We start from the raw sequence: 14,412 nt of genomic DNA, 5'->3' as shown, positions 1-14,412 counted from the left end.
TTAATGTAACTTTTGATCAATTTATTGCATCCTTGCTAAATAGAAGTATTAATTTCTTAAAAAAAAAAAAAAAAAAAAAAAAACGTACTTAACCCGAAACCTTTGATCAGTTGTATATGTGGTTATTAAATGTTGTAATACCGCTGTTAAAACCACACATTATGTAGCATTTCCCTATGCAAGTTAGGTTGGCATTATTTTTGGACGCATGTACGTGCAATCGATGCAAAATGGCATTACATTATTCTGTTAATTCTAAATACCTTCTCATATTACAATCTCTAATCATCATATAATGAACATTTCCTGAAGCTTGACTGAAAGGTACGCAAGTTTTCTCAATTACCAAATGCTGCTTGTATGCATTGCCTGTATCATTTATATTCCTATCACATGCATGTCCAAATGTAACCTGAGCATGCAATATGTAGTCATCTGAATTGTCATTTTATTATACGCATCAACCCAGATGTTTCCATTTTAATATTTAAAGCCTGTCTGGCTCGACCTCTTTAAAATAATTTGCATTTCTCTGCTAGCATATCACACCATACTATGTTTATGAATCTCACAGTGGGACACAGAGTGAATGCTAACAACTAAATAAAGAAAATACTTAAAACTCCTCCAGTGGCACATTAGCTTGGTTGATTCCCAGTCCTTAGCTAACTTTCAGAGTATTTCCATTTTTTATCAAAATGCCACTCATTTTGATAAATAAAGGGCCACTTTATTAGAGCATTGTGTACTAATTATTGTTGAGAAAATATGTAATGGTTGTGCGCAATCATTGTTGGGTATTTTTATACTTTCATTATAATTTAAATTGTGTAAACTGTTTTTTTTTTTTATGTCAGCATCTTCCATTAGTGTTAAATATGAATGTCACATTATCATTGTAATTTATTTGTAAGCACTACATGAAATATAATAACATGTAACATGCTGTTCAGTGTTTCTTTTTGGTGTGGATCACGATATTTGGTGATGAATGTTGTTCCTCATGTTGTCTGTCTTTCCTGGATATTTAAATGTGGAACAACTTGGACCACAAAACATAAGGGTACATTTTAGGAAATTGGGATTTATACATCATCTGAATGCTGAATAAAGCTTTCCATTGATGTATGGTTTGTTAGGATAGGACAATATACAACTATTTGAAAATCTGTATTCTGAGGGTGCAAAAGCAATCAAAAATATTGAGAAAATCACCTTTAAAGTTGTCCAAATGAAGTTCTTAGCAATGCATATTACGTTTTGAAATATTTGCGGTAGGAAATTTACAAAATATCTTCGTGGATCATGAGCTTTACTTAATATCATAATGGTTCGATAATTTTCAGCAGTGCAATGTATTTTTGGCTATTGCTACAAATATATCCATGCTACTTTTTTGTGGTTTTGTGCTCCAGGGACATAAATTAGAAGCTTCAGGGGGAAAAACTATTCTCTGAAAAATGTTAGTTTAACTTCGGATTGTTTTGATAAATCTGGGTCAAATTTGAGTCATGCGGAGTCTTACTCGTCATCTTATCCTGTTTTTGGCTCTAAACTATTGGACTTCAGACATCAGCGAATGACATAGGTTTGACTCATAAAGCTGTATGTGTGGCATAGCGCTTTCCCACAAAACAATTTCCTTTAATTAGCTGGAGACTTCTGGTCCATGATTGCTCACACTGCCCCAGACCGTCTCTTTAGAAAAGAATGAACAGCATAAACAGTATAACATTAAAAAAAAAAAAAAGATGGCATGGTTTGTGTGCACAAGTAGCAGCTTGCACCATGTTCTGTGCATTTGTTGAAAGTAAAAGTCTTAATTTGAACAAGATATTTAGGCTTTTCATGTGGTTAAAGCAATAAAAATGAAAATTCTGTCATTAATTACTCACCCTTATGTCGTTCCAAACCTGTAAGACTTCTGTTCATCTTTAAAACACAAATTGAGATATTTTTGATGAAATCCGAGAGCTTTGCACTCCATAGATGGCAAGGGTCCTACCCAATCAAGGTCCGAAAAGGAGAAGAATTATTGAATTAAGTTATTTTTTGGTTACGCGCAAAAAGTGTTCTCATAGCTTTATAAAATTAAGGTTGAACCACTGATGTCACATGGACTGTTTTGCCAATGTTCTTGGTACCTTCTCTGGACCTTGAACTTGGTAGGACCCTTCCTGTGAACGAGGGTCAGAGAGCTTTCGGATTTCCTCAGAAATACCTTAATTTGTGTTCCAAAGACGATCAAGGGTCTTACAGGTTTGGAACAACATGAGGGTGAGTAATTAATGACAGAATTTTCATTTTTGGGTGAACTAATCCTTTAAATAGTGATGGTCATAATCCTCATTTTCAGCTTTTCCTTCTTTGCAAAAAACGTCTTCGCAAAGCCATTACGGATATGCGCACGATCTGCCCATTCAGAGGCGAGTCCAGAGTTTATCACTCTACTGAATCTTAAAATTCAGCTAAGTCTTCAGACCACAATAACGAACTGGTTTTCCGAGTGGTTTGGTCTTTCGAACCCATCAGACGGTAAACTATTTGTGCTTCACGGTTCCCACATGGGGTTTCCGACAGGAACAATTTCCTTTCCCTTAGAGTGAGACCACAAGCCCCAACTGCGTTCCTCAGAGGTCAAACAGGAAGGCCCCGAAGTAGCTGGAGGAGTCTTCTGCATACACAGCTGTGGGAGAAGACACGGAGATGAAGATCTCATCGCCCGCACGAAGTTCAAACAGGCCCCCTTGGTAAATAGAGTGAAGGGCGTTCTCGCTGTCTGGAGACCAACATTTGGTGCCCACACCTTTCAGGAGCTGAATAGGGCGGGCGTAGGCGGTCTTCTTGTAGACGCACTGCACCACCTGGTGGCTGACTGAGCCTGAGTGGTAATCGTCGACAGAGAGGGTGAGATAGCGGAAGTAGACTTGAGCGTACAGGTAGTAGCGGCCTGTGCGAGGGATACGCAAGCGTCCGTTGGACACGGTCATGTTGTGCAGGTGGGAACCAAAACTCTGGTTCCCCCAGGAACGAACCGGATGGCGACAAGACTGGTGAAGGTCGGTCTGAGGGGTTAAGGAGGTTGTACCTGGTATAGCAAGGAAGAAGATGCAAGAAAACTTGATCACCTCAGTGTATATAAGCATTGATCAATCCTACTTAAAAGAACAGTTCACCTAAAAATAAAAATTCTGTCATTAATCACTCATTAATTACTCACCCTCATGTCGTTTCAGACCTATAAGACATTTGTTCATCATCAGAACGCAAATTAAGATACAGTGCCTTGCAAAAGTTTTTGCTTTGACACCATAATGTCTCAACTTTGAAAATATATTAAAGATCAAAGAAACTAAAATAAGTACATTGTATAAGTATTCATACCCTTAACTCAGTACTTAGTTGAAGCACCTTTACAGCCTCAAGTCTTTTGGTTATGATGTGATAAGCTTTGCACTCTTCACCTCTCAAGCTCAGGTTGGATGGGGACGGATGCATTTTCAGGTTTGTCAAGAAATGTTTGATCGGGTTCAACCCCATGTTGTGACATTGACAAAGTTATCTATGAGCAACTCTTGCTGTGTGCTTAGGGCCATTGTCCTGTTGGAAGGTGAACCTTCGGCCCAGTCTGAGGTTCTGAATGCTCTGGACTGGGTTTTTGTTTAGGCTATCTCAATATTTTGGTGCACTGAGCTTTTCTTCTACTCTGACAAGTCTCAGTCCCTGCTGCTGAAAAACAGCTCCACAGCTTGAGGCTGCTACTGCCACACTTTACTTTTGGGATGATACTCTGCAAGTGAAGAGCAGTGCCTGGTTTACTTCAAACATGATGCTTGGAATTGAGGTTCATGAGACAAGAGAGTCTTGTTTCTAATAGTTTGAGAGTTCTTTAGGTGCTTTTTTGCAAATTCCAAGTGTTTTTTCGTGTGTTTTACTGAGGAGAGGACTGAGTCTTGCCACACCTCCAAACACATCTAACCAAAGCCCTTGTCCATAAATTGCCAGCTCTAGGAAGAGTCATGATTGTTTCAGACTTCTTTATTCATTAAGGGTATTAGAGACTCCATGCCTTTGTGAACCTTCAATGCAGCAGAACTTTGTTCTGAACTTACCTCTAGATGTATGGCTTGATGCAATCCTGTTTCTGAGCTCTATATGCAGTTTTTAGCTGTTAGACCTTTTGTTAAGACAGGTTAACTTCATTTGAAGTGTAGTAACATCTACAAGCAATATGAATGCTCCTGAGCAAAATTTCAACTGTCCCAGATTAGGGTTTGAATACTTATGCAATGGAATCAATAAAGTTTTTTTTTATTTTTAATAAATTTGAAGATGTTAAAAACAAGTTTTTTGCTTTGCCGTTATGGTGTATGGAGTGTAGATTGATGTGGGAAAATAATTTAAAGCAGTTTAACATAAGCCAACAACATAAAAAACGTCAAAAAATGAGAGGGGTATGAATAATTTCTCAAAACATTGTATTTTTGAGCTTTCTGATCTAGACATTGACAGCAACACAACTGACACATTCAGTGGTTGAACCACTGATGTCACATGGACTATTTTAATGATGTCCTTACAACCTTTCTGGGTCTTTAATGTGTTGATTATGTTGCTGTCTATGCAGGGTCAGAAAGCTCTCGGATTTCATAAAAATATCTTAATTTGTGTTCAGAAGAATGAAGGTCTTACGTTTGGAACGACATGTCAGTGAAGTTCTTCAACTTTAATTTTTTTTTCATTTTTTCAACTAAACTATGCAAAGCTCGTTTTTTCTTGACAAATCATGGCCCAATAATTCTTCCAAGTGGCTCTTTTTAGGAATGCGGGGGGATCTACTGAGAGTTGTTTGTGATCACAAAGCATTTGTTGAACTGATTTTGTTTCTGTTTTCCTTTGAGATATCAGTTCTGTATCAAGTCAGAAATGTTTTGTTATGTTACTGAATTCCTAATGAAGCGGTTTGTTAAGATTGTTTCCAGAAGGACAAGAGAGCTGTAGAAGCTCAAAGGACTTTTTTTGCTGACATAAGTAAAGGCTTCTGTACTACATAAAACATGCTGGCAAACTCACCCTGCAGTCCACTGTCTCTGAGAGTAAGATGAGCTGATGGCCGTGGGCTGCCAGTGGTGAGTATTTTTGTACGTGGAGGAATAGCAACTCTTTCTGAGAAACACAGTAAAGAAGAAAGGGGGTGAACAAATCAACAAAGCAAAAAAGAAAATATATTTTAAGTCATTTAAAAATATTGACGTAGTAAATAAAAAAAGAGACTGTAGGTTAGTTCAGGTAACAGCAGAAAGAGTTTCTTCAATCGAAAAAGGAAGAAACACTTGAATTCCTGTGGTTTCATGTTACCTTGAAAGGTGTGTTTGGAGATTATGTTTTCTGTGACCTAAAAGAGAGCAAAAAAGATTTTGTGAGAAAATACAGAAAACAAAAGACATGTTTATACATAAATTTCTGCAAATTACAGGGTGCTGCTGAAGTGCACCCTCCTGATATGGTTGGAAAAGCCATTTTCCACATTCAAGTCCATGTCAGAAAGACAACCCAAGCTATTTTCTGGAACACCAGAGTGAAACAAAAACATTAAAGCCACAAATGAGAAAGAATAGGCTTCATTTTACATTTGATTTATCTGGAGCATTTTTTAGCGCAACAGGCCAAATCAAATATTTACTATATCCTTCAGTCTGCCGATATGGCAGTCTCCTTGGATTTACACACCTAGTGGTGAGGATGTATCATTATACAAAAATAAGAGTTTTTGTATAACTTAAAATATTTCACATAAAAGACGTTAACGTATGGTCCACAAGAGAAAATAGTTACATTTATTCAAATGACCCTGATCAAAACTTTACATACCCTTGATTCTTAATTCTGTGTTGTTACCTGAATTATCTGAAGGGGTGTTTGTTTTGTTTAGTGATAGTTGTTCATGAGTCCATGTTTGTCCTGAACAGTTAAACTGACCGCTGTTCCCCACACTGCAAAAAATGCTTTTCTAGCTTAGATTTTTTTGTCTTGATTCCAGCCAAAGTATCTAAAAATTCTTAAATCAAGAAGGATTTTGTAGACAAGTAAAAATATTTTCTTGTTTTCAGAAAAAACAACTCAAAATTAAGTGAGTTTTTGCTTAGAACAAGCCAAAAAATCTGCCAATGGGGTAAGAAAAAAATCTTATTTCAAACAGAAAACAAGATTATTTTTCTTACCCCATTGGCAGATAATTTTGCTTGTTTCAAGCAAAAATGTAGTTAATTTTGACTTTTTTTCTGAAAACAAGACAATAATTTTTACTCGTCTAGAAAATCCTTCTTGATTTAAGAATTTTTAGATATTTTGGCTGGAAACAAAGCCACAAATTCTTTGTTTTTTGCATTTTTGTGTATTTCAACCTTTTCCAACAATGACTGTATGATATTGAGATCCATCTTTTCACACTGAGGACAACTGAGGGACTCATATGCAACTATAACATAAAGTTCAAAGGTTCACTGATTTGAGTGCAAACCCATAGTTGACTAAAAATGACTAATGAGAGACCAGAAATCTTTAAGTAACCTAGTTTCCAGAGGAAGAAACAGATCAATGCTGAATGTTTTTGTGTGTTGAAGGTTTCCAGTGGGTTTATTTCAGCTAGTCTCCCACTGGTCACGTGCATGTTTAAAGGGCTCTATGTCCAAATGCCTTGAGAAATGCAATAAACATACTGAATTCCCATCACTAAAGTAAAGGCTTGTGTGTTAAAAGCACATGCTTTTGATGTACTTGCATGTTTGTTAAATATACAGCATTTCTTTACCTTGGAGATGTAGGCTTTGAGTCCTTCAGCCAGTTTAATGCATGGCTCGCCAAAGAGCTGAACCAGGTCATCAGGTACATCCTGTTCTTTCTCCAGAGCATTTAGAAGGCCAAGACATCTCAGCTCCTCCACAACACCTTGCGTCCGAGCCTGTCGATTACACATTCACAAGTCCACTTAAAAATGTTTGACGTATCCTCATGTGATGAAACATCTCTCTTTTTTTAGGAATAGATGACAGAAATTTCATAACTCAAAAATAAATAGTAGATGTATAGTTGTATAATGCATATTTATGTACTTTTTTAGATTTGTGATCTCTAAATCCAAAAAAATAAAAAAACTGGACCCACTAAGTGTAAGTGGTCTTAAAAAAAAGTCAAACCTTGGCTGTCTGTGGTTGAAACTGCCTGACCATAGGAAATGAATGGAAAAGACCCTACGGCTAAGCATTTTCAAAAATATGTGTTAAATAAAATCTATAAACCAGCCACAATGCTGAACAAACACAAAAATGATGAATTAAGACATAATTCATCCATAACATAAAACGTCCAAAGTACGAAAGCCCCCACCATTTCATAGCAGGCAGCTGCATAAAATGCTAGATGCATTTACTGGCCTTTAGTATCACAAAATGTTATTTTTGACAATCCTTTTTTTTTTTTTTTTTTACAAGATAGCAGCAATCTCAGAACAATTTTTTCGGAATGTTCTTTTGATGTTATTTGTACACAATTGAGGTTCTCGTAATGGTAAGAGAGACACTGAGACACATTTGGCAGAAGCTTCCACGCTGCCAAATAGTCTACTAAGGGAGTCTCTGGAGACTGACCCCTGGTGTAACCAGAGCAGCTAGCTTGGTGCCCTGAAGCAGCGAGTCAGCAGAGGATGACCAAACTAGCTGTTCTAGGGACCTAGCTGTTCTAGCTGCTCCTGTCCAGCAGCACCACGAGCTGAAGAGTGGCAAGGGAGGAACCGCTGAAACCCTGGCACTTGTTTATGAGCCTCCTGGTTCCTGTCGACAACACTGTTGACGGTGTCACTGAACAGGCCAGAAGGCGCAAGCGGGGCGTCCATGAGAAAGACCCTGTCTTTCTCTTTAATCTCAGACGAGGTCAACCACAGGTGTCTGTACGCCGATGGCGTGGACGGTCTATTTTGTGGCGCTGAGAGACAAATTTCATTGAGTTCTGGCAAGTGCCAGCCTGCCGCTCTATAACCTTTGCCCACCAGTGCTGAGGTGGTCCGCAGCGGCTTGGAGGGCAACACCAGAGCCTTCAAGGAAGATGCCGTGCCAGAGGACAGATAGCCTGCAAGCATCTGCTCCACCCGAGGCATTCACTTGTAGCCTCAGTGTGAAGGTTGGGAAAGAACGTCAGGCTTCACAGCGTGGACGTGGTGGCCTTGACCACAGAAAGAACAGAAAGAAAGAACTTGGCGACGTCAAGAGTTACCACCTCCAAAAGCTCCTCGTACTGAGGGGATAGAGGCAAAGAAACTGCAGAGCCGATTTTTAATTCCCGAGAGCAGGCAGTAGATCTGGCAGGTGAGGAAGAAGACAGGGATTCGCCCATCTCCATTTCCTCCACCAGACCTAATTACGAACCCCACGAGTGCAGCCGCCGCTCTGCTCTGCCTCGCATAACAAAATGCGGGTAGGGAGGAACACACTATCTAAAATGCTGCTGCTTATGTTCACCCTTTTCAACTTTCAACTTTAGACATACTCTCAAAAATAAAGGTGTGCAAACTGGCACGGGAAAAGGACAGTAACCACACACAACACAGAGCGCTTGCTGAATGACAACGCACATGCTTTTATGCTTCCTAGTCACTACATCATCCTGCCATGACGTCTAGAACTTTCACTGGACTGATTACACGTTATTCAGAGCGTCATGCTGAAGGTGTTTCCCTAGCGTTTTGATGCAGCTCAAAGTTCCTGGAAGCGAGCAGTCTTAGAACGACATTTACAGAATGGAGCGCTCTTTTGATGTTATTTGTACGTGATTTGGGTTCTCTATAGGAGAAAACATTCTTATAACAACATTGTCTGAGGGAAAACGGTCTCAGAACAACATTTTCGGAATGTTCTTTGGATGTTATTTGTACACGATTGAGGGCCTCGTAACAGTAAGAGAAAACAGTCTCAGAACAACATTTTCGGAATGTTCTTTGAATGTTATTTGTACACGATTCAGGTTTTCGTAATGTTAAGAGAAAACTTTCTTATAACATTTTCGGAACATTCTTTTTGATGTTATTTGTACACGATTGAGGGTCTCGTAATAGTAAGAGAAAACAGTCTCAGAACAACATTTTCGGAACGTTCTTTGGATATTATTTTTACATGATTGAGGGTCTTGTAATAATAAGAGAAAACAGTCTCAGAACAACATTTTCGGAACGTTCTTTGGATATTATTTTTACACGTTTGAGGTCTTCGTAATGTTAAGAGAAAACATTCTTATAACATTTTCGGAACCTTCTTTTTGATGTTATTTGTACACGATTGAGGGTCTTGTAATAGTAAGAGAAAACAGTCTCAGAACAACATTTTCGGAACGTTCTTTGGATGTTATTTTTACACGATTGAGGGTCTCGTAATAGTAAGAGAAAACAGTCTCAGAACAACATTTTCGGAACGTTCTTTGGATGTTATTTTTACATGATTGAGGGTCTCGTAATAGTAAGAGAAAACAGTCTCAGAACAACATTTTCGGAACGTTCTTTGGATGTTATTTTTACACGATTGAGGGTCTCGTAATAGTAAGAGAAAACAGTCTCAGAACAACATTTTCGGAACGTTCTTTGGATATTATTTTTACATGATTGAGGGTCTTGTAATAATAAGAGAAAACAGTCTCAGAACAACATTTTCGGAACGTTCTTTGGATATTATTTTTACACGTTTGAGGTCTTCGTAATGTTAAGAGAAAACATTCTTATAACATTTTCGGAACCTTCTTTTTGATGTTATTTGTACACGATTGAGGGTCTTGTAATAGTAAGAGAAAACGGTCTCAGAACAACATTTTCGGAACGTTCTTTGGATGTTATTTTTACACGATTGAGGGTCTCGTAATAGTAAGAGAAAACAGTCTCAGAACAACATTTTCGGAACGTTCTTTGGATGTTATTTTTACACGATTGAGGGTCTCGTAATAGTAAGAGAAAACAGTCTCAGAACAACATTTTCGGAACGTTCTTTGGATGTTATTTTTACACGATTGAGGGTCTCGTAATAGTAAGAGAAAACAGTCTCAGAACAACATTTTCGGAACGTTCTTTGGATGTTATTTTTACACGATTGAGGGTCTCGTAATAGTAAGAGAAAACAGTCTCAGAACAACATTTTCGGAACGTTCTTTTGATATTATTTTTACATGATTGAGGGTCTTGTAATAATAAGAGAAAACAGTCTCAGAACAACATTTTCGGAACGTTCTTTGGATATTATTTTTACACGTTTGAGGTCTTCGTAATGTTAAGAGAAAACATTCTTATAACATTTTCGGAACCTTCTTTTTGATGTTATTTGTACACGATTGAGGGTCTTGTAATAGTAAGAGAAAACGGTCTCAGAACAACATTTTCGGAACGTTCTTTGGATGTTATTTTTACACGATTGAGGGTCTCGTAATAGTAAGAGAAAACAGTCTCAGAACAACATTTTCGGAACGTTCTTTGGATGTTATTTTTACACGATTGAGGGTCTCGTAATAGTAAGAGAAAACAGTCTCAGAACAACATTTTCGGAACGTTCTTTGGATGTTATTTTTACCGATTGAGGGTCTCGTAATAGTAAGAGAAAACAGTCTCAGAACAACATTTTCGGAACGTTCTTTGGATGTTATTTTTACACGATTGAGGGTCTCGTAATAGTAAGAGAAAACAGTCTCAGAACAACATTTTCGGAACGTTCTTTGGATGTTATTTTTACACGATTGAGGGTCTCGTAATAGTAAGAGAAAACAGTCTCAGAACAACATTTTCGGAACGTTCTTTGAATGTTATTTGTACACGATTGAGGTCCTCGTAATGTTAAGAGAAAACATTCTTATAACATTTTCGGAACGTTCTTTTTTATGTTATTTTTACACGATTGAGGGTCTTGTAATAGTAAGAGAAAACAATCTCAGAACAACATTTTCGCAACGTTCTTTGGATGTTATTTTTACACGATTGAGGGTCTCGTAATAGTAAGAGAAAACAGTCTCAGAACAACATTTTCGGAACGTTCTTTTTGCTGTTATTTGTACACGATTGAGGTCCTCGTAATGTTAAGAGAAAACATTCTTATAACATTTTCGGAACGTTCTTTTTGCTGTTACACGATTGAGGGTCTCGTAATAGTAAGAGAAAACAGTCTCAGAACAAAATTTTCGGAATGTTCTTTGAATGTTATTTGTACAACAATGGCAATATTAGTATGTAGCATATCAATTTCTTTCACAAGACTGATTTCTGACAAATAGTCGTCATTAGATTAGGAGTACTGGCAGGGATCATTATTTATACTTTTACATTTAGCTGTTTAATCTGCTGTTAGTTTTAAGTCCGTATTCGCAGACTATAGCCTGCCCTGCTATAATGAATATGCGTCAAAGCGGTAAAAAAAAAAAACCCACTAGCATTAACGTTAACTGTTGTCGTTACTTTGATGGACTTTGATGGATTCACTAGCGAACTTGAAGTGACTTACTTTTCTTTGAAAAAAGCTCCTCATGTCCAGCTTCTTTTTTTTTTTTTTTTTTTTTTGCTGCCGCCATCCTCACATATATGTCACCCAACACACCTTCTTGCACAGGAAAAAAAATCCACTGCATTTGTCTAGGTTAATGTTGACAGCGCAATTTTTTTTTAAGTGGATTAAATTATTGGTGGGGACATTTCAATGGTCGGAGGATATTGGTGACACATCCCCTCCGTCCACCCTAAATCTACGCCCCTGGGTTCTCCTAATGGTAAGAGAAAACGGTCTTAGAACAACATTCTTGGAATGGTCTTTTGATGCTATTTGTACACGATTGAGGTTGTCATAATAGTTAAAGAAAAAACCTTCTTACAGCATTTGTGTTTAAGAAACATTCTCATAATAATGATAGAAAAGGTTTTATACGCTCATAACATTATGACAATGGTAGTTTGGGATGTTCCTGTAATGTTCACATAAAACAAAAAAATGTTCCTCAAACATTAAAAAACTGGACGTTTCAAACGTTTACATAACATTAAGAAATAACACTGTAATAACAGGTATAAAAGATTAAAGGGAGTGTTTGTCTAATCAGCAAAAAATGTTCTCATAATATAAAATATGGGAGTTTAAATGCAGAGAGAACATTTAAATATAAGGTTCTCATAACATTTTGACAATAATAGATTGGGATGTTCCTGTAACATTCATATAACCAAGAAAAAATATTCCTTAAACATTAAAAAACTTGGTTCAAACAATTAAAAACCTTCCAGAACGTTTTCATTTCAGTTAGTGTAATGTTAGCAAAACGTTCTTAGCTGGGAATTAGCTACAGTATTTAAACAAAAGTGTGACCCTTTTTTGAAAAGCTTAGAAGGGTTAAAAATATCAAAATAATATCAGAAAACAGCCTTTTCCAGTCACTATCACGCTCTGCTCTGCATGTTCTACTATAGCCACACACTAAAAAAAGGCCTTTGGGGGCTAAACAAACAAATTCCCACAATGGACAACTATTCTGACAGAGAACACAAAAATATATAAGAAGAAGAAAATCTTCTAAATGCCTAATGCCTAAATCTTCTAGAAAAAAACAGACTATGTTGGTACAGATATCGAAACTAAGGCTTCTGCGGTTAACATTTTGGCACAGTTTATTGTTTTCAGGACCCCTTGTGTATTGTGACTACTGTGCTCCTCACAAAGCAAACTGCAAAACCCCCCTCTTCAAAACCACTGACCTAGAGCTCTCATAAAGGAGAGGATTGGAAAGTAATTAATATGCTAATTAAACCTGACAGCCTTCCTCAGATTTAATTAAAGTTTGTATTTATGCTGGTAGAGAGCCCTAATTCTTTGTTTATCTTTGAGGGGAGTTTCCAAAACCATTTTAGCCTTCTGAAAAGTCCTTAACCAATCATTTTATTATGAGATTAATAAATGAATTTTATGTAAATGACAAAGATTTGCTGAAACAATATAACCAATAACACATAAAATCATTACCATTCAGTCCATTATGCAGCTTGCCTCATGGGATATTTTCTTTCAAGAGTTTGACAACTTTCCCACACGAAACATAAATAAGGTGTCAGAATACAAAGGAAACCATACAAACGCTCTTAGCAGAGATTAGATTAATACAAAGCAAGCTTTGGTTAAGAATTTCGCAATTCTATGTGCAAAATTTATTCACATCAAAACTTTATGACAAAGATCCATGACCTAATTCTTCTGGCAGCTAAATAAAAGCAGAAATCACCATCTCAAGACTATACTCAGAGAAAAAGCAGTGCTGACACAATGAAAACTTGTAAACTGATACCAAGATGACAGCATGTCAGCCTGCAGGGTTAGAAAAAGCTTTAATGCCATTTCCATATGATCTCCATTATGATTATACAATGTAAGAGCTTCAGTTCTGCAGGATGTTATGGGAAAATTAGGCTATATACATGTGGAAGAGTTTTATAGTATGAAGTTTAAAGTGATATAGACAATGCATAAAATGTCTTTAAATCATTGTTCATAATAACAACAATATACTGTAAGCATTACAACTCCGTTGCAAGAAGTTTACCTGTGCCATTGACATGTTCAAGTATATGAAGAGTCCTGTGGTCGAGGCAACTTGAAGGACAATCACGATGACCACCACCGCTGTCACCCACAACCTAGATGGCACTTCCAGACGATTTTTAGGCTGAACCATGATGAATGAGCTCGATTCGCTACTAACAGACTGTAAATATTCGGAGTTGCCTTCGGATGCGGCGGCATTCCTGTCGAATGACTCCAGCACGCACTGAGGAGGGGCTGCAGAATCCATGTCCATCTCAACTAAATAAGTTTGATAAGTTACCTACCACCACACACAAGAAGTCCGAGGTGATAAATAGGTTTGAATGACAAGAATATCATCTTAATGGCAAATTGAGGTTCCAGTCCTTCGAGTTTTAGCGACAATAGGTTAGCGATGTAGCTGTAAAAACAAGCAGCTGCGCGGAATAACAGCTGAAAAGAGTTTGGCGATAGACGCAATACACTATCATCCGCTCTCCATCCTGCCGTCTCGGTTTTCATTTGACACCGCCTCATGCCTCCCGTGTTACCTGTTAACATGTGCAATACATATTTTCACCTGCTGTGGGGGCTGTAGTAAAATAATAAAATAATTAGGCTTTATCACTCATAAATTACAAAACATCGCAGAGTGAGAGACAATCCACCTAAATATGGTTCATTTAGTCACCCACTTATTTCAAACCTTGTTTCTTTCTTCTTTTATACACAACAGAAGATGTTTTGAAGAAAGTTGGTACCCAAATAGTTAATGGTGGCCATTGACCTCCATAGTATTTCTTGCCATACTATGGATGTCAAGCGCTAGAGTCAA

The 14,412-nt window shown here is 37.5% G+C and overlaps 1 protein-coding gene across 1 annotated transcript; it reads right to left on the bottom strand.

Moving 5' to 3' along the window:
• Positions 1–64: 64 nt before the first annotated feature.
• On the bottom strand, positions 65–14,063 carry LOC141289264 (tumor necrosis factor ligand superfamily member 10-like). Its single transcript, XM_073821358.1, has 5 exons — positions 13,597–14,063; positions 6,812–6,961; positions 5,359–5,395; positions 5,074–5,166; positions 65–3,088 (listed from the first exon to the last, which is right to left on the bottom strand). The coding sequence occupies exons 1-5, from the start codon at positions 13,849–13,851 to the stop codon at positions 2,631–2,633; spliced, it is 993 nt and encodes a 330-aa protein (XP_073677459.1). The 5' UTR covers positions 13,852–14,063; the 3' UTR covers positions 65–2,630.
• Between the last annotated feature and the right edge of the window lie 349 nt (positions 14,064–14,412).

This window comes from Garra rufa, chromosome 17 (assembly GCF_049309525.1).
Source record: "Garra rufa chromosome 17, GarRuf1.0, whole genome shotgun sequence".
In the NCBI taxonomy this organism is placed as follows: Eukaryota; Metazoa; Chordata; class Actinopteri; order Cypriniformes; family Cyprinidae; genus Garra; species Garra rufa.
Note: the sequence above shows the minus strand (reverse complement) of the source record. Positions and strands in the feature narration are given on the sequence as shown.

What these genes read in the sequence shown, in the direction of transcription:
- LOC141289264 (XM_073821358.1), bottom strand. Translation starts at nt 13,851, where the DNA reads ATGGACATGGATTCTGCAGCCCCTCCTCAGTGCGTGCTGGAGTCATTC. An exon ending in TGAACATGTCAATGGCACAG is followed by an intron (nt 6,962 to 13,596) that starts GTAAACTTCTTG and finishes TGTAATCGACAG; the next exon opens with GCTCGGACGCAAGGTGTTGT. An exon ending in TCAAAGCCTACATCTCCAAG is followed by an intron (nt 5,396 to 6,811) that starts GTAAAGAAATGC and finishes GCTCTCTTTTAG; the next exon opens with GTCACAGAAAACATAATCTC.